This window comes from Salvelinus namaycush, chromosome 15 (assembly GCF_016432855.1).
Source record: "Salvelinus namaycush isolate Seneca chromosome 15, SaNama_1.0, whole genome shotgun sequence".
In the NCBI taxonomy this organism is placed as follows: Eukaryota; Metazoa; Chordata; class Actinopteri; order Salmoniformes; family Salmonidae; genus Salvelinus; species Salvelinus namaycush.
In genome coordinates this window covers 29,826,276-29,852,996 of record NC_052321.1, presented here as the reverse complement: position 1 = coordinate 29,852,996, position 26,721 = coordinate 29,826,276, and the positions used below count along the sequence as shown (strand labels likewise).

At 42.1% G+C, this 26,721-nt stretch overlaps 1 protein-coding gene across 1 annotated transcript in view; it reads right to left on the bottom strand.

Annotated features, from left to right (window-relative positions):
* Positions 1-26,721, bottom strand: part of LOC120060412 (ral GTPase-activating protein subunit alpha-1-like) — an 82,550-nt gene that overhangs the window by 54,559 nt on the left and 1,270 nt on the right. The window contains exons 2-10 of the mRNA XM_039009717.1: positions 8,518-8,628; positions 8,378-8,427; positions 7,066-7,123; positions 6,477-6,520; positions 6,068-6,245; positions 5,739-5,845; positions 1,727-1,865; positions 1,064-1,278; positions 362-619 (exon numbers count right to left, since the gene is read on the bottom strand). Of these exons, the coding sequence (XP_038865645.1) occupies positions 362-619; positions 1,064-1,278; positions 1,727-1,865; positions 5,739-5,845; positions 6,068-6,245; positions 6,477-6,520; positions 7,066-7,123; positions 8,378-8,427; positions 8,518-8,628 (1,160 nt within the window). The remainder of the gene's footprint in view (positions 1-361; positions 620-1,063; positions 1,279-1,726; positions 1,866-5,738; positions 5,846-6,067; positions 6,246-6,476; positions 6,521-7,065; positions 7,124-8,377; positions 8,428-8,517; positions 8,629-26,721) is intronic.

Here is a 26,721-nt window from a genome sequence, read left to right as displayed (position 1 = left end):
TTAGTACACCAGCTTCAAACAGCTGAAAATACATTTTTGGTTTTGGGAAATATATTTCACAGCGGTTTAGATGGTACAATGATTCTCTAGACTGTCACGTAATCTGAAATTAGGGGAACAATTACAATTTTAGCAACAAGGAAATGGTCGGAGCAATTTCGGCATAGTGCAGCTTTAATATATTTTACAATTCAATATTGGTGCACAATTTCTACTTAAAATATAACAAGGGACCAAAAGGGGATTTTGTGGAATGACCCAGTAGTAGTAGTAGAAATGTATTGATCCCAAGGACTAAAATGTATTTATTACAAACAGCACCAGCCAAACACAATGTACTGTATGAGTAAGTGTGCTGTACCTGTCGGAAAATCTCAGTGATGAAGTTGACATTGGTCCTGGAGGAACAGAGGACTCTTCTCACAACCTCCATGTCAGTGAGGTGCTCCTCATCCATACTACACAGGCTGGAGGAGCTGGGCTCCCTCTCTGTCAAGGTGGAGGTGTTGGAGTGGGACTGCTCCTGCTCACACCCTATCCCTCCATCCAGGCTGTCTGCCCTGGGGCCCAAGTCATCCCCCAGCCCATGTCCCCGCCCTGCCAGCCCAGCTGCTGCCCTCTGGGAGACAACCAGAGAAACACAAATCATTAGTGACCACCGTTACAGCTTCGATAAGGCCTGGCAAATATATATATGTAACACAATGCATGTGTTGGAGATTCACTAGTATAACCCACAGACCGAGCAATATCACAACTCAAAAGCTGTCCCAAAGCCTGTGTTTAATGTGAAGATATAATTATGCTAACTCTTCATACCTCTTACCTTCCCTCAGGTGATGATGCCTGCATGACCTACATAGATGTTTTTTGGCACACTCTCTCTATGATAACTAGACAGGAATGGAAAATATCGCATGGCACAAATCTTGGACCCGGGCTAGTAGAAATTGTTGTCCAGTAGCCCGGCTGCCATGTGCCCAAAAGTTCCATCCATGTACCTAGATACTATACATTGTGCTAACCCTGGTGAACTCTCCTCGGGTGTGTATATGGCGCTTACCTGGATGTTCTTTGGCACACTCTCCCTCTCTCCGTCCACCCCAGGGATGTGTGTTCCAGTGTTGGAGCGTGGCTCCAGCCAGAAGGACACCAGCCAGCGGATGAAGATGACCCGGGCATTGAGGAGGCTCTCCTTAGTGCAGTACACTGCCTCGTTGGTCTCTGGGTCTTTCTTCACCACACTGTAGTAAGGCTTTGGTCTCATTGATGGAACCTCTGGAGGGGGGACAGACAGAGAGGGTGAATAGAGAATAAGGATGTAACGCTAATCCCCTTCTCACACCATTGTGCTACCCGTACTATGCTGGCTCTGATATTTTCTTACCAGCATGGTTTAAGCATATGGTTATATCAAATTGTATTGGTCGCATACACATATTTAGCACATGTTATTGCGGGTGTAGCGAAATGCTTGTGTTCCTAGCTCCAATGGTGCAGTCATATCTAACAATACACAACACATAAAGCTAAAATGAAAAGAAAGAAAATATATAGCAGTATTAGGACGAGCAACGTCGAAAAATGTATGTATAACACGGCTCAGTAGTGTCAAAAAGGGTATCAATTGACTTCTATGCACACTGCACCACTATAGTATAATGCAAAACAAACAAAAATCAGTTTCTGTTTGTTTATCTCATACTAATTCAGATGTTCTCCTCACCCAGTATGGGATGGTACAAACTGGTCTCCTTGGAAAAGTTAGGGAATATGTGCGGCAGGTAATATTTCTTGAAGTTTCCAAACAGGAATGCGAAGCCCTTCTCGTGGTTGTCTTTGCACTTCCACTCCAGACTTTTGGCCTGCAGGGTGTAAGACAACAGGGTGATTCTCATGAAATTGGTACTTGACAACAAAAAATAATACTAAATAAATACTAAAATTTAAAAGATCTTACCATAATACCTCGTGGATCACGATCTGTATTTATCGAATTCATAACTATTGTTATGTTTACTGATCAGATATTATGCATTTTACAACAATTTCTACAACTACCGACGCCAAAATTATCATTACCACAACAGTTTAAAGTCCCAAAAAGTTATCCGAATCAATTTCTAATATTTTTAACATTGCTCACCTAATGAAAAGGCCTGAGTTAAACATAACACGGAAAACAAATATACTGAACAAAAATATAAATGAAACATGTAGTGTTGGTCCATATTATAAAATATTATTTCTCTCATTTTCTGAACAAATTTGTTTACATCCCTGTTAGTGAGTATTTCACCTTTGACAAGATAATCTATCCACCTGACAGGTGGGGAATATCAAGAAGCTGATTAAACAGCATGATCATTAAACAGGTGCAGCTTGTGATTGGGACAATAAAAGGCCACTAAAATGTGCAGTTGTCACACAGTATACTGAGGAGTATTTCTGTCTGTAATAAAGCCCTTTTGTGGGGAAAACTTTGTGACTGGCTGGGCCTGTCTCCCCAGCGGGTGGGCCTGGCTCCCCAGCGGGTAGGTCTATGCCCTTCCAGGCCCAGTCATGTGAAATCCATACAGTGCATTCGGAAAGTATTCAGACCCCTTGACTTTTTCCACATTTTGTTACATTATAGACTAATTCTAAAATGGATTAAAGACAAACATTTCTTCAATCTACACACAGCACCCCAAAATGACAAAGCAAAAAAAGGTTTTTAGAAATCTTCGCAAATTATTTCAAAATAAGAAACAGAAATACCTTATCTACATAAGTATTCAGACCCTTTGCTAAGAGACTCGAAATTGAGCTCAGGTGCATCCTGTTTCCAATGATCATCCTTGAGATGTTTCTACAACTTGATTACCTGTGGTAAATTCAATTGATTGGACATGATTTGGAAAGGCACACACCAGCCGATAAGGTCCCACAGTTGATAGCGCACGCCAGAGCAAAAACAAAGAGGTCAAAAGGAATTGTCCGTAGTGCTCCGAGACAGGATTGTGTCGAGGCACAGATCTGGGGAAGGTTAACAAAAAATGTCTGCAGCATTGATGGTCCCCAGGAACACAGTGGCCTCCATCATTCTTAAATAGAAGAAGATTGGAACCACCAAGACTCTTCCTAGAGCTGGCTGCCCGGCCAAACTGAGCAATCAGGGAAGGGCCTTGGTCAGGGAGGTGACCGAGAACCCGATGGTCAATCTGACAGAGCTCCAGAGTTCCTCTATGGAGAAGGGAAAACCTTCCAGAAGGACAACCATCTCTGCAGCACTCCACCAATCAGACCTAAATGGTAGAGTGGCCAGACGGAAGCCACTCCTCAGTAAAAGGCACATGACAGCCCGCTTGGAGTTTGCTAAAAGGCACCTAAAAAAACTCAGACCATGAGAAACAAGATTCTCTAGTCAGATGAAACCAAGATTGAACTCTTTGGCCTGAATGCCAAGTGTCACGTCTGGAGAAAACCTGGCATCATCCCTACGGTGAAGCATGGTAGTGGCAGCATCATGCTGTGGGGATGTTTCTCAGCGGCAGGGACTGAGAGACTAGTCAGGACCAAGGGAAAGATAAACGGAGCAAAGTACAGAGAGATCCTTGATGAAAACCTGCTCCAGAGCACTCAGGACCTCAGACTGAAGAGAAGTTTCACCTTCCAACAGGACAACAACCCTAAGCACAGTCAAGACAACGCAGGAGTGGCTTCGGGACAAGTTTCTGAATGTCCTTGAGTGGCTTAGTCGGAGCCTGGACTTGAACCCAATCTAACGTCTCTGGAGACCTGAAAATAGCTGTGCAGCAATGCTCCCCATCCAACCAGACAGAGCTTGAGAGGATCTGCAGAGAAGAATGTGAGAAACTCCCAAATACAGGTGTGCCAAGTTTGTAGCATCATACCCAAGAAGACTCAAGGCTGTAATCACTGCCAAAGGTGCTTCAACAAAGTATTGAGTAAAGGGCTTGAATACTTATATAAATGTGATATTTCCGGGTTTATGATTTGTCATTATGGGGTATTATGTGTAGATTGATGAAAAAAATATTTAATCCATTTTAGAATAATTTGGAAAAAGTCAAGGGGTCTGAATACATTCATTAGGGCCCAATGAATGTATTTATATTGACTATATAAATATGAACTGTAACTCTTTGAAATTGTTGCATGTGTTTATATTTTTGTTCAGTGTATATTTAAAATGTATTTTGCCATTTCTCTTATTACCACAACCTTTTGTGAATCTCTTCTGTTATAATAGCTTGTGTACAGATGTTATTTTTAAATGGTGGGGTTGCTCTTTGCTGAAAACACAAACTCTAGATTGTGGCTTTATATACCCATATTTATTGACAACCAATCAAATGATTTTTTACAAAAAAATGTATACAATAGGTGCAAGCAGTGGTCCTAGTAAATAATTGAAGTTACCAGCACAGCACACCCACTGATTATATCTTACTAGAATTAGCTTATTATCATTACCGAAATGAAGGTTCGTATTACCGAAATGGACTTAAAATTATCCAGTAATGAGAAAGTTGTGTTTCGGTAATGAGAGACCCTTAGCTCAATCTGAAAGTAATAGGAGACAGCCATTATTAGTCAGCAAACAGTTGACCACATTACTAAAGCCCATTCGTGCCTCCATGTTGGTAAGGTAATGGTTCTCTAAGTTTTTCCCCAAGTGGGTGTTTGAGAATAAGATAATAATTCTGGAGGCATATAAGTGAAGAAATTACATTAACTTGTGCTCATCTAAGGACTACTTCTCTAGAAGATGCATCATGGATAAAACTTTATAAAGCAACTTGAAAAAGTGTTACGGTATTGAGAAATATGACCAGACTTTTTTTACTTAAAAATTATAGTTTAATGTAAACTTCAACTAGTATACAATTTGTATGATTTATGGACAAACCACAGCAACATTGTGTTTTTCGAAAGTAAAATTGTATAAAATAACTGAAGAATTTAATCTGGACGCATTTCGGTAATGAGAATTTAGAGGTGGAAATGTACAAAATTGAGGTGTATTTAAAATAAGACACTGTACCATAAACTAAGCATCTTAGCCTTCAGAACGATAGTTGATTGTTGCAGATGCATCATGGTTTTCTAACACTATTTGCTACTGCCATGGTTACAACTGGTTTCATGAGAACACCCTCAACACAACAACAAGAGACTACTGTTAACAAAGAATAATAGACAGGACAAGAGACAAGCAGGGAGAGGAGGCTTTGTCTGGGAAAGCCACGGAGAGAGAAAGCAGCACAGCCATTAGCTCAGTGAGTGTGTGTCAGTGTACAGTACACTGCAGCGAAAGCATGCAGATGCAAAATGTAATGTGGGTCAGTGTGTTGCTAACAGCTTAGCTTATTCCACTGTCCAACCTCCCCAAACTGAGCTTGAACCAGTGATCCTCTGCTTCGCAACACACGTGACCGTGCTCCTTGACAACGTTGTAATGGGTTGAGCCAGCCAAAACGGTACTGATTGGATGGCTCCATCCGCAACATTTCAAGCTAGCAGTAAAGTGGGCCTTTACGGCACGTTCTTAACTCCGTTACACAAGCTTATTTAAAATGATGTAAGCCACTTTTCAGGGGGTTACCGTCGTTTGCACTTGCAAACAGACAGAAGGCCATGTCAAAAGGCTTGCCGGTAGGTAGTAGGTAATGCTGCATCCACGCCAAGCATGTTAGCAGTGTTAGTAATAAAGGGAAGAGTACCTGGTTTACCATGTATTTCAGAAGAGCCTCTAGAAAGTATCCTGTGAGGTCTTCCTGGCCCTTATCCCCTGACTGTGGAGGAACCAGGGGAATGATCTCTTCTGGAGTCACTTGAGCTGAAGGAATGGAAGAGAAAGGAACAAAAGCAGCAGAATCAGCACCTTGAACGGTACACCCACAGTTATGTGTTCAATAATTTGGTACCTGTATGACTATTAAATTTGAAATTGGCCATATCAGTTTGAATATGAAATATTTGTTGGGTTGCCCTCAAGCTTCTTCCTAATAACATGTCATGAACAAGGTAACAGGTTTAGAGACAAAGCATTAATACTGACTCTCCTGAAAGCTGAGAGGAGGGTTCACCAGGTTGTCCAGGGTACGGGGTCCCAGCTCTGACTGAGGGGATGGGAAGCCAGGGATCAGACAGGCAAATATCCATAGTTGCTCTCTCAGTGCGTTACCCTGCAGGGCCTGCATCCATAGCAGGAACAGACGCACACCCTCCCTTCGGATCTACAGGGGAGAAAGAGAGAGAGTCAGGGACATTCTCATAGAAATCGACTCTAGTCAGTCTATTTCTATGAGCATACCATTACCAAATGCACACAGCAGTTAACACCATTGCAAAATAGGAAGAGAACAGAAAAACAGGAAGACTATTACAAAAACAAAAGTTGTACATTAATCAGAGGCAAGTTGGCTACTGGCGATGCTACTGACGAGTGAAGGACCAATATGATATACCTTTAAAGAGTTCCCAGTGTGCAACAGCTTCTTCAGGATGAGGCCTGTGAGGGGAGAACAATTCATATTAACCAGAATATGAATAACCAGCAAGCCCCCCCCACCCCAGTACTACAGCACATGTCAGAGTACTCGGTCAGACCTAGGAGACCCTCATCCCCAGGTCCATGGCATTCTCTGTCTTTCTCTGGGTGGCCTTTGTATCCAACTGCACAGTGGTCTCAGTGCAGTGGAAAAGGAGAGACCACCTAGTGGAGGGGTGAGGAGAGGGCAGCGCTGCGCTCTACTCTCCTTCCGTTCTCACTCCAAACACATGTTTGTTACAAATCATGGAGGAAATGAATTAACTACAGCCAGAACTAAGAGACATTGGCAAGGGAGGAGTGTGTGGGCCCGATACCCATGTAACTGGCTTAACCTGATTTCAAACACATGATGGGACCAAATGTCTGATGAGGTAAAAATCTAGAGACCAAAAAAAATAAAAAACACACTCGCACTCCCACTAACGTGAACACTTACCGGTAGCTGATAAAGACGTCCACACTCACAATGGCACAACATGTACAAGGGCCTAGTATAAATGTACCTATGCTGTGGAACTGCCATCGTCCGTGTATTCGCTCTGGTAGGAGTTGCAGAATCTTCTGTAAACAGAACATAAATTACAACAGTCAGAAACGGTATTTAAGCCAGTGTCGGTATTACTACCGTGTTGAAACAAAATAATCTATCTTCGTTGTGGAATATATGGGCAATTATCCAAGTAGTCTGTCAGACGCCTCGCCTCTCTGTCATGGATGAGGTAACCAGCTAAGCGGTAGATATCTCAAGAAGAAGACCATGAGGCAACCTGGGAGAGGTGAGTTGAAGACACACCTTCCCATGGACATCTTTGAAAGACAAGGGAGGGGTGAACATAAACCTACATTACAATAGTTTGACTAATCCCACACATTTCAACACCCGAAACAGGCAGCCTAACGGTTAAGAGGCCAGAACAGTAACTGATAGGTCGCTGGTTCGAATCCCCGAGCCGACTTGGGGACAAATCTGCTGATGTGCCCTTGAGCAAGGCACTTAACCCCAATTCCTCCTGTAAATCGCTCTGGATAAGAGCGTCTGCTAAAAGACTACAATGTAAATGTACTTAAGCCCTGTCACTCTGACACTCAATTCTCTCAGGGAATTGGCAGTGATCTTAGTTGTGAGGTTTCAAAGTTTATTTGTCACGTGCACATGATAGAGCAGGTGTAAAACAGCACAGTGAAATGCTTACTTGCAAGCTCAACTGCAGCATGTGGACTTGGCCCTCCCTGTAAGTAGACTTATGAAGATGTAATGCCACATGACTCGTTCACACCCCATGTCAACTGATAAAAGGCCATTAGCTGTTTGGCAAACAAACCCATTTTGTTTGGACCAAAAACCAGCCTCTCAGTTCAACGCATGTGTCCATAAATATCACACACGTGCCTAAGTCATCTTAAATACTTATTGTCAAAGTGTGAGATCATGTAGATCCTTGAAATCTAAACAGAACATCTTGCTACAAGCCTTGAGGCCTCAGTGAATGTAGCCTCCAGTCTAATAACATCCCGTGGCCAGGCATATGCCTGTGTGTGTGTGTTTCAATGGCTCCACACTCAAGGTCTGGGGGATATTTCACACATGGGGATTGAGGAGTTAACAAGCCAACTTTAGAAAACATTCAGAAGCACCCTAATCTCTGATTTACAGTAGCCTACACACTAACCTGCTTAGGCTAACCCTCCGTTACACCTACTCCATTCTACTTTCTAGGAATTCTGTGCATTATCGACCAATCAAGTCAGATGCCATCACTCAAGAATTGTGACATTTAAAACAACCCCTCAATATTTCAGAAGTAACAGTCTTACCTCAAATATGAATAGAATGGAGTCAAGTTCTTCCCTTTGCGATTTGTGACCTACAAAAGAAAAGTGAATGTGAGGAAGTCACTGAAACAATACCTGTGTCAGGCCAACCAACCAGAGTATTCTTGACCTTGTATTCTCACCTTTTTGTTTGAGACTGACTTCAATGGTGACAAAGTTCTCAAAGAACACATAGTAGATGTGAGAGTAGTACTGGTCAAAGAAGTGCTTCAGATCCCCCGACTCAGCATTTTCTGCAGAGAGAGAGTGAGAGAAAGAGCGAGAGAGAGGGAGAGGGGTCAGGTCACATGGTCAGAACAAGCTTATGGCCCTACTGTAGCTGTAACTGTACTTCGAAGTGGAGTCAGCCAGTCACTGCTTATTCTCAGCCATTTTCCCGCCCGTTATCAATTACTTCAGAGCTATCCGCCTCGAGGGGCTATTAACCCAAATAAAGAACACAACACTTCCACAACAACGGTAGTGGTGGACAAACACTTAGCAATGTGACCTTGACATCTTAAGCCAAGGCTTGGAGAATTCCGACTGACCGACGAGTGTTTATGGTCTCATGTGACACACACAGACGGTGATAATAGCGGTGAACACTCAGAGGCACCGGACCCCTGGCACTGTCCTGGCTGAGTGGGCACACGCACATCAGGGTTTCCGTTAACCGGTAACAGCTGGCTTTTGGACAATATTTTTTTATAGAAAAGCAGATAAATAAAATTTCCGCCAGCCAATTGTCAGAGAGAAGAAGAAAAACATTAAATAGCCAAATAATATTTTTTGGGCCTATCCATTGATGGAAATACATTTGACTGGTCATGCTTATCAGTCTATAGGTTCATTTGAATAATTTGGGGGAATTAAATTGCCGTGTCTGTAGACTACATATTGTAGGCTATTTATCACATTTGTACGGCATACAGATCTGTCAGACAGCGCGAGTGCTGCTGCTGCAGCATTTTAAACAGCAAATGCACAGGGAACGGAAGGCAGGCTTCATTAGTGCGTCACAAAACACTTTGCAATGAGCTGGAGGCAGTACCCATTTTGAAAACATGTATTTAATTTAGAGGTCGACCGATTATGATTTTTCAACGCTGATACCAATTATTGGAGGGACAAAAAAGCCGATACCGATTAAATCGGACGATTTTTTAAAATTTATTTGTAATTGTAATTATTTGTAATAATGACAATCACAACATTACTGAATGAACACTTATTTTAACTTAATATAATACATCAATGAAATCAATTTAGCCTCAAATAAATAATGAAACATGTTCAATTTGGTTTAAATAATGCAAAAACAAAGTGTTGGAGAAGAAAGTAAAAGTGCAATACGTGCCATGTAAGAAAGCTAACGTTTAAGTTCCTTGCTCAGAACACGAGAACATATGAAAGCTGGTGGTTCCTTTTAACATGAGTCTTCAATATTCCCAGGTAAGAAGTTTTAGGTTGTAGTTATTATAGGAATTATAGGACTATTTCTCTCTATACGATTTGTATTTCATATACCTTTGACTATTGTATGTTCTTATAGCCAGTGTAACAGTATAGCTTCCATCCCTCTCCTCGCCACTACTTGGGCTCGAACCAGGAACACGTCGCCAACAGCCACCCAGCGTTACCCATGCAGAGCAAGGGGAACAACTACTCCAAGTCTCAGAGCGAGTGATGTCACCGATTGAAACGCTATTAGCGCGCACCCTGCTAACTAGCTAGCCATTTCACATCGGTTACACCAGCCTAATCTCAGGAGTTGATAGGCTTGAAGTCATAAACAGCGCAATGCTTGAAGCATTGCGAAGAGCTGCTGCAAAACGCACGAAAGTGCTGTTTGAATGAATGCTTACGAGCCTGCCGTTGCCTACCATTGCTCAGTCAGACTGCTCTATCAAGTCACAGACTTAATTATAACATAACACACAGAAATACGAGCCTTAGGTCATTAATATGGTCGAATCCGGAAACTATCATCTCGAAAACAAAACGTTTATTCTTTCAATGAAATACGGAACCGTTCCGTATTTTATCTAACGGGTGGAATCTATAAGTCTAAATATTCCTGTTACATTGCACAACCTTCAATGTAAGGTTATAATTACGTAAAATTCTGGCAAATTAGTTCTCAATGAGCCAGGCGGCCCAAACTGTTGCATATACCCTGACTCTGCGTGCAATGAACGCAAGAGAAGTGACACAATTTCACCTGGTTAATAGTGCCTGCTAACCTGGATTTCTTTTAGCTAAATATGCAGGTTTAAAAATACATACTTCTGTGTATTGATTTTAAGAAAGGCATTGATGTTTATGGTTAGGTACACGTTGGCGCAACGACAGTCCTTTTTCGCGAATGTGCACCGCATCGATTATATGCAACGCAGGACACGCTAGATAAACTAGTAATATCATCAACCATGTGTTGTGATAGTGATTATGATTGTGATTGATTGATTGTTTTGATTGATTGTTTTTTTATAAGATAAGTTTAATGCTAGCTAGCAACTTACCTTGGCTTCTTACTGCATTCGCGTAAAAGGCGGGCTTCTCGTGAGGCAGGTGGTTAGAGCGTTGGACTAGTTAACCCTAAGGTTGCAAGATTGAATCCCTGAGCTGACAAGGTAAAAATCTGTCGTTCTGCCCCTGAACAAGGCAGTTAACCCACTGTACCTAGGCCGTCATTGAAAATAAGAATGTGTTCTTAACTGACTTGCCTAGTTAAATAAAGGTGTACAAAAATTAAAATAAAACATTTTTAAAAATAAATTGGCATCCAAAATTACCAATTTCTGATTGTTATGAAAACTTGAAATCGGCCCTAATTAAAATCGGCCATTCAGATTAATCAGTCGACCTCTATTTTAATTGTTTGAAACCTGAACGTTTTACTACATATGAGGCATTTCTTACTTTGCTTCAAAGTAGCCTAGCCAAAATCAGACCATTTCCATGGAGGCAATTATTTTACCATCCAGTAGCCAAATGCACAATCCTAGTCATATTAGCAACCCATGCTAGTTGTTGCATATTGGATCTCACTTCTTTCTAAATTACTATCGGATCTTTTCATCTCTGTCACAGGAAACCGCTGGCATGTGCTGTGCGCTTTGACACCTGTGTTTTCCCATTAATTGCATTATGGAACAAACATTCACGCAAAGCCTACTGCCTTGTGCGCATTGCTGCGCTTATGTGAAGAAATAATAGTTGATCAACATTTTAAGCTAAATGTTCCAATCTTTTGCATCCGACTCGTCGCTTTTAACTTTTCTTTATGTAGCCTAGGCCTACTGGTTGTACGCATTTGGGATCTAGGCTATCGCCCCACAACTGTCCCAGAGTCTATTTGGAATTTCTTTCTCGACAAGCTGACCAATAGAATAGGTACACTTTTCTACTATGGGGGATAGTACATTGACAGAAGCTACTTATTTTTCTGTTTGTTACTCATCTTGTTGGCTGAGAAAAAGTTCATGTGGACAGTTATTCTATTACCTTCAAAGTGCGCATCAGAATTCGGTAAGACGGACCGCACATTGTTGCATCCTTGACTTGCATGTTCTGTTAATATGAATTACTATAATCTAAATGTGATTTCTGACATTATCTGAGTACAGTTGGTGGATGCGGTAATCTGGTTACGCACCCAATGCATATGGGGTCAAGTACATTTCTCAAAATGTCCAGTAAATTAAAATGCTGTCGGTCAAATGTCCGGTGCCACATTTTGCTAACGGAAACCCTGACACACATATCATAGGGAGAGAAGCTCAGAGGCTTCTGACCCCTGGCTGAGTGTCAGATGGTCAGTATAACAATGAATTAGCCTTGAGGATCTGCCTGCTGCCTATCCAAAATGAATTGACACACTAATCAGCCAGGGAGGGTCTTCTGGAGGACGTTGCCAGGACAGTGTTGAGAAGTTTGCCAGTGGGAAAACACTACAGGAATAGGGAGACACATGGAAGCATCCGTCCTCCCTTCCTTTCCAGTCTTACTGAACACTGGAGAATCTCAGCAAAGAGGTTTTTAAAGCCCCCATGACATGATTTACCCCTGTAATCCTGAACAGACCCAGAGAGGAGAGGATGGACAAATCAGGAAGAGAGGATGTGTGATTTAGCGAACCTTTTGTAAAATATTTCCAACAGTCATTTTTTCCTCGTCTGAATAATTAGAAAAATACTATTAAAAGCCACACAGTGAGTGTTGCCTTCCCTTCTCATATAATGTGCAAACGTCATTCAGGAGTTGAGAAACAATTTTTCTTGAGGACAAATTCTGGAAACGCTCTCACTGGTGCCACACGCACAGACACATCAACAGGCTCCAAGAGCTCTTCTCTGACCTCTAAGGGATATGGCGCATATCTCACATAACTGATGGGACAGACTCTGAACTAGAGGTCGACCCATTATGATTTTAACGCCGATACCGATTATTGGAGGACCAAAAAAGCCGATACCGATTAATCGGCCGTTTTTTAAAATGTATTTGTAATACTGACAATTACAACAATACTGAATGAACACTTATTTTAACTTAATATAATACATCAATAAAATAAATTTTGCCTCAAATAAATACTGAAACATGTTCAATTTGGTTTAAATAATGCAAAAACAAAGTGTTGGAGAAGTAAAAGTGCAATATGAGAAAGCTAACGTTTCAGTTCCTTGCTCAGTACATGAGAACATATGAAAGCTGGTGGTTCCTTTTAACATGAGTCTTCAATATTCCCAGGTAAGAAGTTTTAGGTTGTAGTTATTATAGGAATTATTGGACTATTTCCCTCTATACCATTTGTATTTCATTAACCTTTGACTATTGGATGTTCTTATAGGCACTTTAGTATTGCAAGTGTAACAGTATAGCTTCCGTCCCTCTCCTCGCTCCTCCCTGGACTCGAACCAGCAACACAACGACAACAGCCACCATCGAAGCAGCGTTATCCATGCAGAGCAAGGGGAACAACTACTAGAAGGCTCAGAGCGAGTGACGTTTGAAACGCTATTAGCACGCGCTAACTAGCTAGCCATTTCACTTCAGTTACACCAGTCTCATGGGAGTTGATAGGCTTGAAGTCATAAACAGCGCAATGCTTGACGCACAACGAATAGCTGCTGGCAAAACGCACGAAAGTGCTGTTTGAATGAATGTTTACGCGCCTGCTTCTGCCTACCACCGCTCAGTCAGATACTTAGATACTTGTATGCTCAGTCAGATTATATGCAACGCAGGACACGCTAGATAATATCTAGTAATATCATCAACCATGTGTAGTTAACTAGTGGTTATGATTGATTGTTTTTTATAAGATAAGTTTAATGCTAGCTAGCAACTTACCTTGGCTTACTGCATTCGCGTAACAGGCAGTCTCCTTGTGGAGTGCAACGAGAGAGAGGCAGGTTGTTATTGCGTTGGACTAGTTAACTGTAAGGTTGCAAGATTGGATCCCCCGAGCTGACAAGGTGAAAATGTTCTTAACTGACTTGCCTAGTTAAATAAAGATAAAATAAAGGTGTTAAAAATATTTTTTTTAATTAATAAATAAATTAAATTAAAAAACGGCAAATCGGCGCCCAAAAATACCGATTTCCGATTGTTATGAAAACTTGAAATCGGCCCCGATTAATCGGCCATTCCGATTAAATCGGTCGACCTCTACTCTGAACTGAACAAGTTACACACCAAGACAGTCGTGAAGAAGGCACGACAAAGCCTATTCCCCCTCAGGAAACAAGCAAAAAAAGATTTGGCATGGGTCCTGAGATCCTCAAAAGTTTCTACAGCTGCAACATCGAGAGCATCCTGACCAGTTGCATCACTGCCTGGTACGGCAATTGCTCGGCCTCTGACCACAAGGCACTTCAGAGGGTAGTGCGTACGGCCCAATACATCACTGGGGCAAAGCTGTCTGCCATCCAGGACCTCTACACCAGGCGGTGCCAGAGGAAGGCCCTAAAAAGTGTCAAAGACCCCAGTCATAGACTGTTCTCTCTACTACCGCATGGCAAGCGGTACCGGAGTGCCAAGTCTAGGACAAAAAGGCTTCTCAACTGTTTTTACCCCCAAGCCATAAGACGTCTGAAAAGGTAACCAATGGTTACCCGGACTATTTACATTGTGTGTCCCCCCTAACCCCTCTTTTACACTGCTGCTACTCTCTGTTTATCTTATATGCATAGTCACTTTAACCATACATCCATGTACATACTACTTCAATTGGCCCAACCAACCAGTGCTCCCGCACATTGGCTAACTGGGCTATGTGCATTGTGTCCCACCTCCCGCCAACCCCTCCTTTTACGCTACTGCTACTCTCTGTTCATCATATATGCATAGTCTCTTTAACCATACCTACATGTACCAACTACCTCAATAAGCCTGACTAACCGGTGTCTGTATATAGCCTTGCTACTCTTATTTTCAAATGTATTTTTACTGCTGTTTTATTTCTTTACTTCCCTACACACACACACACACACACACACCTTTTTTTCGCACTTTTGGTTAGAGCCTGTAAGTAAGCATTTCACTGTAAGGTCTACACCTGTTGTATTCGGCGCACATGACAAATAAACTGATTTGATTTGATTAATATGTGTAGGCTACCATTATAGTAACACTGCACAAAGCTCAGACACCTCTCCTAAACAACCTAACCCCAACGCCACTCTCTATGACAGTCCATTTCTATCCCTGCAACACCTCTCCGCGCATCCCATTACCAGCCTGCTGTCGCTTCCTCTGGGTCATAAGCCTTCCGTTCCTTCAGAGAAAAGCCAGACAGACGGAGGTCCAGCTTGAGACGGGTGCAGGACAAAGAACGGCTGAGATGAAGAAAAAAACATCTTGGCCCAAAGGTGACACCGGTAACTAATTTTGACATGACCTGGCTGATGAGCTACACTTGTCATAAAGTATTCTTGTCAATAGGAATATTACCCATCTACCAAATTGAAGTTCACACAGACGCACGCACACACAAAGAATCCTAAAACCTCACATCTCAAAATAGGGCTACTTAATGTTAGATGCCTCACTTCCAAGGCAGTTATAGTCAATGAACTAATCACTGATCATAACCTTGATGTGATTGGCCTGACTGAAACATGGCTTAAGCCTGATGAATTTACTGTGTTAAATGAGGCCTCACCTCCTGGTTAGACTAGTGACCATATCCCCCACGCATCCCGCAAAGGCGGAGGTGTTGCTAACATGTACGATAGCAAATTTCAAATTTACAAAAAAAGACGCTGTTTTCGTCTTTTGAGCTTCTAGTCATGAAATCTATGCAGCCTACTCAATCACTTTTATTAGCTACTGTTTACAGGCCTCCTGGGCCATATACAGCGTTCCTCACTGAGTTCCTATCGGACTTTGTAGTCATAGCAGATAATATTCTAATTTTTGGTGACTAATATTCACATGGAAAAGTCCACAGACCCACTCCAAAAGGCTTTCGGAGCCATCATCGACTCAGTGGGTTTTGTCTAGAGGTCGACCGATTTTTTTAGGCCTTTATTTAACTAGGCAAGTCAGTTAAGAACACATTCTTATTTTCAATGACGGCCTAGGTACAGTGGGTTAACTGCCTTGTTCAGGGGCAGAACGACAGATTTTTACCTTGTCAGCTCAGGGATTCAATCTTGCAACCTTAGGGTTAACTAGTCCAACGCTCTAACCACCTGCCTCACGAGAAGCCCGCCTTTTACGTGAATGCAGTAAGAAGCCAAGGTAAGTTGCTAGCTAGCATTAAACTTATCTTATAATAAACAATCAATCAATCAATCATAATTACTAGTTATAACTACACATGGTTGATGATATTACTAGTTTATCTAGCGTGTCCTGCGTTGCATATAATCGATGCAGTGCGCATTCGCGAAAAAGGACTGTCGTTGCGCCAACGTGTACCTAACCATAAACATCAATGCCTTTCTTAAAATCAATACACAGAAGAAAATATTTTTAAACCTGCATATTTAGCTAAAAGAAATCCAGGTTAGCAGGCACTATTAACCAGGTGAAATTGTGTCACTTCTCTTGCGTTCATTGCACGCAGAGTCAGGGTATATGCAACAGTTTGGGCCGCCTGGCTCATTGAGAACTAATTTGCCAGAATTTTACGCAATTATGACATAACATTGAAGGTTGTGCAATGTAACAGGAATATTTAGACTTATGGATGCCACCCGTTAGATAAAATACGGAACGGTTCCGTATTTCACTGAAAGAATAAATGTTTTGTTTGAGATGATAGGTCATTAATATGGTCGAATCCGGAAACTAAGGCTCGTATTTCTGTGTGTTATGTTATAATTAAGTCTGTGACTTGATAGAGCAGTCTGACTGAGCGATGGTAGGCACCAGCAGGCTCATAAGCATTCATTCAAACAGCACTTTCGTGCGTTTTGCCAGCAGCTCTTCGCAATGCTTCAAACATTGTGCTGTTTATGACTTCAAGCCTATCAACTCCTGAGATTAGGCTGGTGTAACCGATGTGAAATGGCTAGCTAGTTAGCAGGGTGCGCGCTAATAGCGTTTCAATCGGTGACATCACTCGCTCTGAGACTTGGAGTAGTTGTTCCCCTTGCTCTGCATGGGTAACGCTGGGTGGCTGTTGGCGACGTGTTCCTGGTTCGAGCCCAAGTAGTGGCGAGGAGAGGGATGGAAGCTATACTGTTACACTGGCTATAAGAACATACAATAGTCAAAGGTATATGAAAAACAAATCGTATAGAGAGAAATAGTCCTATAATAACTACAACCTAAAACTTCTTACCTGGGAATATTGAATACTCATGTTAAAAGGAACCACCAGCTTTCATATGTTCTCATGTTCTGAGCAAGGAACTTAAACGTTAGCTTTCTTACATGGCACATATTTCACTTTCTTCTCCAACACTTTGTTTTTGCATTATTTAAACCAAATTGAACATGTTTCATTATTTATTTGAGGCTAAATTGATTTTATTGATGTATTATATTAAGTTAAAATAAGTGCATTCAGTATTGTTGTAATTGGCATTATTACAAATAAAAAAATGTTTTATTTTTTATTATTATAATTTTTTTAATCGGCATCAGCTTTTTTGCACCTCCAATAATTGGTATCGGCGTTGAAAAATCATAAATCGGTCGACCTCTAGTTTTGTCCAACATGTCTCCGGACCTACTCACTGCCACAGTCCTACTCTGGACCTAGTTTTGTCCCATGGAATAAATGTTGTGAATCTTAATGTTTTTCCTCATAATCCTGGACTATTGGACCACCATTTTATTACTTTTGCAATCGCAACAAATAATCTGCTCAGACCCCAACCAAGGAGCATCAAAAGTCATGCTATAAATTCTCAGACAACCCAAAATGTCCTTGATGCCCTTCCAGACTCCCTCTGCCTACCCAAGGACGTCAGAGGACAAAAATCAGTTAACCACCTAACTGAGGAACTCAATTTAAACTTGCGCAATAGCCTAGATGCAGTTGCACCCCTAAAAACTAAAAACATTTGTCATATGAAACTAGCTCCCTGGTATACAGAAAATACCCGAGCTCTGAAGCAAGCTTCCAGAAAATTGGACCGGAAATGGCGTCACACCAAACTGGAAGTCTTCCGACTAGCTTGGGAAGACAGTACCGTGCAGTATCGAAGAGCCCTCACTGCTGCTCGATCATCCTATTTTTCCAACTTAATTGAGGAAAATAAGAACAATCCAAAATGTATTTTTGATACTGTCACAAAGCTAACTAAAAAGCAGCATTCCCCAAGAGAAGATGGCTTTAACTTCAGCAGTAATAAATTCATTACCTTCTTTGAGGAAAAGATCATGATCATCAGAAAGCAAATTACAGACTCCTCTTTAAATCTGCGTATTCCTCCAACGCTCAGTTGTCCTGAGTCTGCACTACTCTGCCAGGACCTAGGATCAAGGGAGACACTTAAGTTTTTTAGTACTATATCTCTTGACATAATGATGAAAATAATCATGGCCTCTAAACCTTCAAGCTGCATACTGGACCCTATTCCAAATAAACTACTGAAAGAGCTGCTTCCTGTGCTTGGCCCTCCTATGTTGAACATGATTAAGGCTCACTATCCATCGGATGTGTACCAAACTCACTAAAAGTGGCAGTAATAAAGCCTTTCTTGAAAAAGCCAAACCTTGACCCAGAAAATATAAAAAAACTATCGGCCTATATCGAATCTCCCACTCCTCTCAACATTTTTTGAAAAAGCTGTTGTGCAGCAACTCACTGCCTTCCTGAAGACAAACAATGTATACGAAATGCTTCAGTCTGGTTTTAGACCCCATCATAGCACTGAGACTGCACTTGTGAAGGTGGTAAATTACCTTTTAATGGCGTCATACCGAGGCTTTGCATCTGTCCCCATGCTCCCAGACCTTAGTGCTGCTTTTGATACCCTCGATCACCACATTCTTTTGGATAGATTGGAAACCCAAATTGGTCTACACGGACAAGTTCTGGCCTGGTTTAGACCTTATCTGTCAGAAAGATATCAGTTTGTCTCTGTGAAATATATTTTACCTCTTGGGGATGTCATTCGAAAACATAATGTTAACTTTCACTGCTATGCGGATGACACACAGCTGTACATTTCAATGAAACATGGTGAAGCCCCAAAATTGCCCTCGCTGAAAGCCTGTGTTTCAGACATAAGGAAGTGGAGGGCTGCAAACTTTCTACTTTTAAACTCAGACAAAACAGAGATGCTCGTTCTAGGTCCCAAGAAACAAAGAGATCTTCTGTTGAATCTGACAATTAATCTTGATGGTTGTACAGCCGTTTCAAATAAAACTGTGAAAGACCTCTGCGTTACTCTGGACCCTGATCTCTCTTTTGACGAACATATCAAGACTGTTTCAAGGACAGCTTTTTTCCATCTACGTAACATTGCAAAAATCTGAAACTTTCTGTCCAAAAATTATGCAAAAAAATTCATCCATGCTTTTGTTACTTCTAGGTTAGACTACTGCAATGCTGTACTTTCCGGCTACCCGGATAAAGCACTAAATAAACTTCAGTTAGTGCTAAATACGGCTGCTAGAATCCTGACTAGAACCAAAAAATTTGATCATATTACTCGTGCTAGCCTCCTTACACTGGCTTCCTGTTAAGACAACGGCTGATTTCAAGGTTTTACTGCTATCCTATAAAGCATTACATGGGCTTGCTCCTACCTGTCTTTCTGATTTGGTCCTGCCGTACATACCTACACGTACGCTACGGTCACAAGACGCAGGCCTCCTAATTGTCCCTAGAATTTCTAAGAAAACAGCTGGAGGCAGGGCTTTCTCCTATTGAGCTCCAATTTTATGGAATGGTCTGCCTACCCATGTGAGAGACACAGACTCGGTCTCAACCTGTAAGTCTTTACTGAAGACTCATCTCTTCAGTTGGTCCTATGATTGAGTGTAGTCTGGCCCAGGAGTGTGAATGTGAACGGAAAGGCACTGGAGCAACGAACCGCCCTTGCCGTCTCTGCCTGGCCGGTTCCCCTCTCCCCACTGGGATTCTCTGCTTCTAACCCTATTACAGGGGCTGAGTCACTGGCTTACTGGTGCTCTTTCATGCCGTCCCTAGGAGGGGTGCATCACTTGAGTGGGTTGAGTCACTGACGTGGTCTTCCTGTCTGGGTTGGCGCCCCCCTAGGGTTGTGCCGTGGCGGAGATCTTTGTGGGCTATACTCGGCCTTGTCTCAGGATGGTAAGTTGGTGGTTGAGATATCCCTCTAGTGGTGTGTAGTTTGTGTCAGGGGGCTAGGGTCAGTCTGTTATATCTGGAGTATTTCTCCTGTCTTATCCGGTATCCTGTGTAAATTTACGTACGCTCTCTCTAATTCTCTCTTTCTCTCTCGGAGGACCTGAGCCCTAGGACCATGCCTCAGGACTACCTGGCATGATGACTCCTTGTTGTCCCCAGTCCACCTGGCCGTGCTGCTGCTCCTGTTTCAACTGTTCTGCCTGCGGCTATGGAACCCTGACCTGTTCACTGTGATTACTATTATTTGACCATGCTGGTCATTTATGAACATTTGAACATCTTGCCCATGTTCTGTTAAAATCTCCACCCAGCACAGCCAGAAGAGGACTGGCCACCCCTCATAGCCTGGTTCCTCTAGGTTTCGGCCTTTCTAGGGAGTTTTTCCTAGCCACCGTGCTTCTACACCTGTATTGCTTGCTGTTTGGGGTTTTAGGCTGGGTTTCTGTACAGCACTTTGATATATCAGCTGATGTAAGCAGGGCTATTTAAATACATTTGGTTTGATTTAAAACGGAACCCCGCTCTCAAAATCCAGCTTCCTCAGCTGGCCCAGTTGTGTGCCAGAACTGTTCCGTCCTGAACAATAGCCTAGCTTGGGGAAGGGAAGGGGACATGTTCTTGTTGACTTTCTCTGCAGAGATAGCAACAGGCAGAACCACTATTCCACCTCCAAAATAGAACACACGGAAGAGAAAAGTCTCCTTATCAGATAGGCTAGTGCCTGCATCTAAAATGGCACCCTATTCATAACTTCTGACCTAGAATTCTGGTCAAAAGTAGTGCACAATAGGGAATAGTGTGCCATTTGGGAAGCACACAGTTTGTGGAAGAGAGCAGCGTCAGGCGGGTAAGAACACTTAGGAGAGACTAATGGCCCTCTCTCTCTTTCTCTCTCCCTGGTCATGTTTAGATGAAGAATGTAGTCAGCAGCACTAAGCCTCTGTCTATAGCACACAAATATACTATATATATAATATAATATAATATATACACATTGTCTGTCTGGATTTGTTCTTTTGACATGGTGGTAGTACTAGTACCATTCAAACCTAAATGATGCATTCAGACCAGTGCCTGGCTCCGACAACACTATGGCTGCACCCAAATGCCCCCCTATTGCCTATACAGTGAACTACTTTTGACCAAAGCCCATATGGTTCTGCACTGTATAGGAATAGGGCAACATTTGGTACACAGATTATGGTAGTTACAACAGAAGAGGGCCCCATTCATTTGATGAAATAGCTAACTTCAAGATATCCTAATAATAATAATCTTGAGCTCATTGGATTGTATGTTATAGCCTCATTTTGGTAGCGTGATGTCCACTGTTGTCTAGAGCTGCTCTCTGATAGGCTAATAGAATTAAACAGCATCTGACTGTAAATTAAAAGGCAATAAAGGACAGGGCGTTGACTTGACATTATCAACTCCTCATTCCCAAAGACACAGACAGGCAGATGTTTTTCTGAGTTAGGCTACCACTTGCCAGTTGCCATAATGTTTAGCCTACTGCTGCTTGAAATTATCGCCATTTGATAACTAGACCCCCCACCCCTCTATTAGTTTCTTTCAATTGAAGATTTTGGTTAAAGAAACTGTTCTGTGAAAATCTCACTTTAAAAAAGTTTATACTCTGTTAATGCATACCCGAATGTTGTTGACTCATCCCATACGCATGTGGCCAAAGCATGAATTCGAGAACAAAAAAACACTTCAAGTTCCCCACCTCAAATTTATATCTCAAACAGAGAGATTCTAAAAAAGCTTGCTATTTCCTAAAAGGATGATGTCATCCTCCTGAGGAGGATGCTGTCTGATGAGGAGTCCACTTGCACAAATGTTTTCAATGACCGATATACACCCACACCATTCTATTGTTGGGGTACACCCACACCATTCCAACACAGAAAAGCTACTTTTTAAACATAGTTAATTGCAATATTTTGGAAGAAAACTATTTCACTCACATTGTTATTTATTGTAGGTTCATATTTCATAGAAATCAGGAAACACTGGACAGTTACTTTAAAGAAGCCCTGGATGTGGATTAAGCTACGGGAAACACTGACATAGGTTACACATCATGTGTGGCGTCATGCCTGAAGCTTGTCCTCTGTTGCTCAGCTGCCATTACGGTCAGGTAGCCACACTTCTCTCTATTAGGCCGAGCCTATATCCTCAACATGTTTGCGTGATTCTTATCTGGGCCTGAAATTCCCCATGGATAGTGTGCGTGTCAGGGCACACCCATCCCACTTTCCACAGAGTGCAGTTCCTAGGCTACTCCCTCCTCCTTGGGTAAACTGAAGCCACTGTAGGTGTACACTGTGTGCAGCACTAAAAACCAGGGAACAATACCACTACTTTTGAAATAAAATGTGCATTTACAGTTACCTAGCTAAAGCACAGCACTCAAGTCATGTCTTTAGACTGTCACAATTAACGTATTTTTGCTAGATACTACAGTTGTGATATTAGCCTATAGTTTTACATGAATTAACCTACACAATGTTTTCTTAATTCATCAACAACAAATAAGATGAAACGCTAGGCCTAACATCTAATTTAAAACATTACATTATTACACAGCATGTGGCTGTTGTTTCTCAGCAGCACACACGCCTCTCCAACCTCTGCTATTGGCACAGCAGCCTCAGTGACACGATGACAGTCTGTGCTCCCACAGTAGTTGCTGTACTGGGGGACAATGGAAACAGGAAACCTGGTAACGGCATTGAACACAATAGAGGAAATGGGTTCATGAGATGGAACTGCAATGTTTCACTCACAAGTCACAATGCCATGAAGCTTTCATATTTTTCAGAGCTACTGCAAAACCAACATCATTCAACCATCTACTCTATTTCCACTCAAGAGCATTTTTTAAAAAAAGCCTTTGAACAGACCATGCAACAAGGGGGCCTGTGGCTTTAAACTCAGGACCCTTTGGAATATAGTATTGCAATTCCATGATAAGAGTGATTCTGGGACTTGAGCTGTGTTTCAATACTCATACTAACCACACTAACTGTACTATTTGTGACGTGAATTGAGTACATAGTATGCTTATTGATCATAGTATGTCAAAAGTTCCCGGATGTCATACTAAATTCGTCAAAATATGACGTATACGCGTAGGCTTCACATTGTTTTTAGATTTGAAGAAATTGGCGGAAAATATGCAGCCGAAGTACAACGAGAGTGGATACAAATTCATTGCTTTAAGTAACTATGACAAATGTTAAGAAAATATTGAGTAATGTAATGACTTCTAAAATAAAGTTACCTTACACGTTATGTTGGCTTACAATTTGTTAGCTACGCTGTCTTTACGAACCACATAACATATCATTACAGCAGTATGTACCATTTGTTAGCTAGCTACCTAACGGTAAGGTTAGTTGGCTACTTATACATCAAACTTGCCAGTATATTAACTACAGGCTAACTAACTACTTAACGTTTATTGACTTGATTATTCCCATCATTCTTAGCTTAGCTAAATGGCATAGTCGTTGTGCGTTCTCAATGGACATTCGGGTGCTTTCGTAAATTCACTCTGGCTATCTACTCTGATTTCAGAGCACTCGTCTGAGAGTACCAGAGCGCAGAATAATGAATTTACGAGCGCTCAACACCCGTTGAATATGGCTGGTATCAGTAAACTTCGCCAAAAAAATTGTAATTAAATTGTTGCCAGCAGCACAGTTACAGTCATCAACGCTCTGGATAACATGAAAACTGCTTAACCAGCTCTGCTAGGGCGAGTAACATGATCAGAGTGTTCTCATTGTGTCCCTTCTGATTCCTGCTTACAAGCAAAAATTAAAGCAGGAAGCACCAGTGACTCGGTCTATAAAAAAAGTGGTCAGATGAAACAGATGCTAAACCACAGGACTGTTTTGCTAGCACAGACTGGAATATGTTCCGGGATTCTTCTGATGGCATTGAGGAGTACACCACATCAGTCATTGGCTTCATCAATAAGTGCATCGATGACGTCGTCCCACAGTGACTGTACGTACATACCCATACCAGAAGCCATTGATTACAGGCAACATTCACACTGAGCTAAAGGGCAGAGCTGCCGACGAACCATCAACCAGGAAAAGTGTCTATACAGGACTAAGATCGAATCGTACTACACTGGCTCCGACGCTTGTCGGATGTGGCAGGGCTTGCAAACTATTACAGACTACAAAGGGAAGCACAGCCGAGAGCTGCCCAGTGACACGAGCCTACCAGACGAGCTAAATAACTTATATGCTCGCTTTGAGGCAAGTAACACTGAAACATGCATGAGAGCATCAGCTGTTCTGGACAACTGTGTGATCACGCTCTCTGTAGTCGATGTGAGTAAGACCTTTAAACAGGTCAACATTCACAAGGCCGCAGGGCGACGGATTACCAGGACGTGAACTCCGAGCATGCGCTGACCAACTGGCAAGTGACTTCACTGACATTTTCAACCTCTCCCTGTCTGAGTCCGCATATTTGAAATCGGACACTGATGGAATTAACAACAAGATTACCTTTAAAATGGTATAAGACACATACATGTTTGAGGAATTTTAATTATGAGATTTCCGTTGTTTGAATTTGGCGCCCTGCACTTTCACTGGCTGTTGTCATATCGATCCCGTTACCGGGATTGCAGCCATAAGAAGTTTTAACACGGGGGCCCCCTTAGGGGTGCATGCTCAGTCCCTTCCTGTACTCCATGTTCACTCTGCACAGCCAGGCACGACTCCAACACCATCATTAAGTTTGCTGATGACAACAGTGGCCTGATCACTGACAATAATGAGATCGCCTATAGGGAGGTCAGAGACCTGACCGTGTGGTGCATGGACAACAACCTCTCCCTCAACGTGATCAAGACAAAGGAGATGATTGCGGACTACAGGAAAAGGAGAACCGAGCACGCCCCCCCATTCCCACCAACAGGGCTGCAGTGGGGCAGGTTGAGAGCTTCAAGTTCCTTGGTTTCCACATCACAGACAAACTAACATGGTGTAAGCGCACCAAGACAGACGTGAAGATGGCACGACAAAACGTATACCCCCTCAGGAGATTGAAAAGATATGGTATGGGCCCTCAGATCCTCAAAAAGGTTTTCCAGCTGCACCATCGAGAGGATCCTGACGGGTTGCATCACTGCCTGGTATGGCAATTGCTCGCCTTCCGACCGCAAGGCACTACAGAGGGTAGTACGTACGGCCCAGTACATCACTGGGGCCGAGCTTCCTGCCATCCAGGACCTCTATACCAAGCGGTGTCAGAGGAAGGCCATAAAAATTGTCAGTTGCCATACTAGGCATTGATGCAACTCGTCACAATGGTGTTGGAGTCGTGCCTGGCCGTGCAAAGCTTAAGTAGGCTACACTGTTCCCTAGAAGAGTCCGCTGTTTCAGCCTATGTAAGTGTCTATTGTATTTCTTTGCAGCGTATACATCATTTCAGATTATCGAAATTGATGAAATCTCAAATCTAGTACAAAGACATTTTAGAAGCATTGCCTCTATAGCCAATACCGGACACTCACTCATTCTTCATCACGCAGTCTTCTAAACTCCCAACTCCATTTAATGCCAAGATTATTATATACATTTTTGATTATACTTTTGTAATGCTTTTTGTGACATGGATCATAATTACAGTTACAGTCTACCAGGTTGCGTGATCCTCGTAATGTTACATGGAAAATACAACTAATGGGACGCAGAATTAAATGTATATCACACTCGCACAAATGCGACCAGTTATTTTTCGTATTTGCATTTAATTTCTTTCACTAGCAAATGCAAGTGAAGTGTTGGCACTTTAGAGCCCACTGAATGTCCATCTTATGCTCGCTAACGTTAGCTTAAAACAATTAGTGTTTACCTTTCCACAACAACACAGAGTCGAAAAGGGATTTGTCCATGTGTTAACGTACAGCTGACAGTCAGCAAACTCAGCATCACAACAAACAAGAGGGGCTGACACTGGGTAGTTACGTCAAATAGTAATGTATTAATCTCTATTAAATCTTGACACAAACTCCGTAAATGTCTGTGTGTTGCAGCTCGAGAATCAGGATGTTAGATTTACTCAGTGGATGTATTTTTTTATAAAAAAGTGTTTAAAAAAGAAAAAGAATCAGGCCCTATTAATTTCTGCATACTTTTAACTCTGATCTCGTACCTGCGTACATAGACAGAGAATTGCGTAGTTGGTACACAAAATGCATGCATGTTGGCAGGTCTGCTGTATTGACGCTTTGCCTGTTTGATGGTTCGTCGGAGGGCATAGCGGGATTTCTTATAAGCTTCTGGGTTGGAGTCCCGCTCCTTCAAAGCATCAGCACTACCCTTTAGCTCAGTGCGAATGTTGCCTGTAATCCATGGCTTCTGTTTGGGGTATGTACGTACAGTCACTGTGGGGACGACTTCCTCGATGCACTTATTGATAAAGCCAGTGACTGATGTGGTGTACTCCTCAATGCCATTGGAAAAATACCAGAACATATTCCAGTTTGTGCTAGCAAAACAGTCCT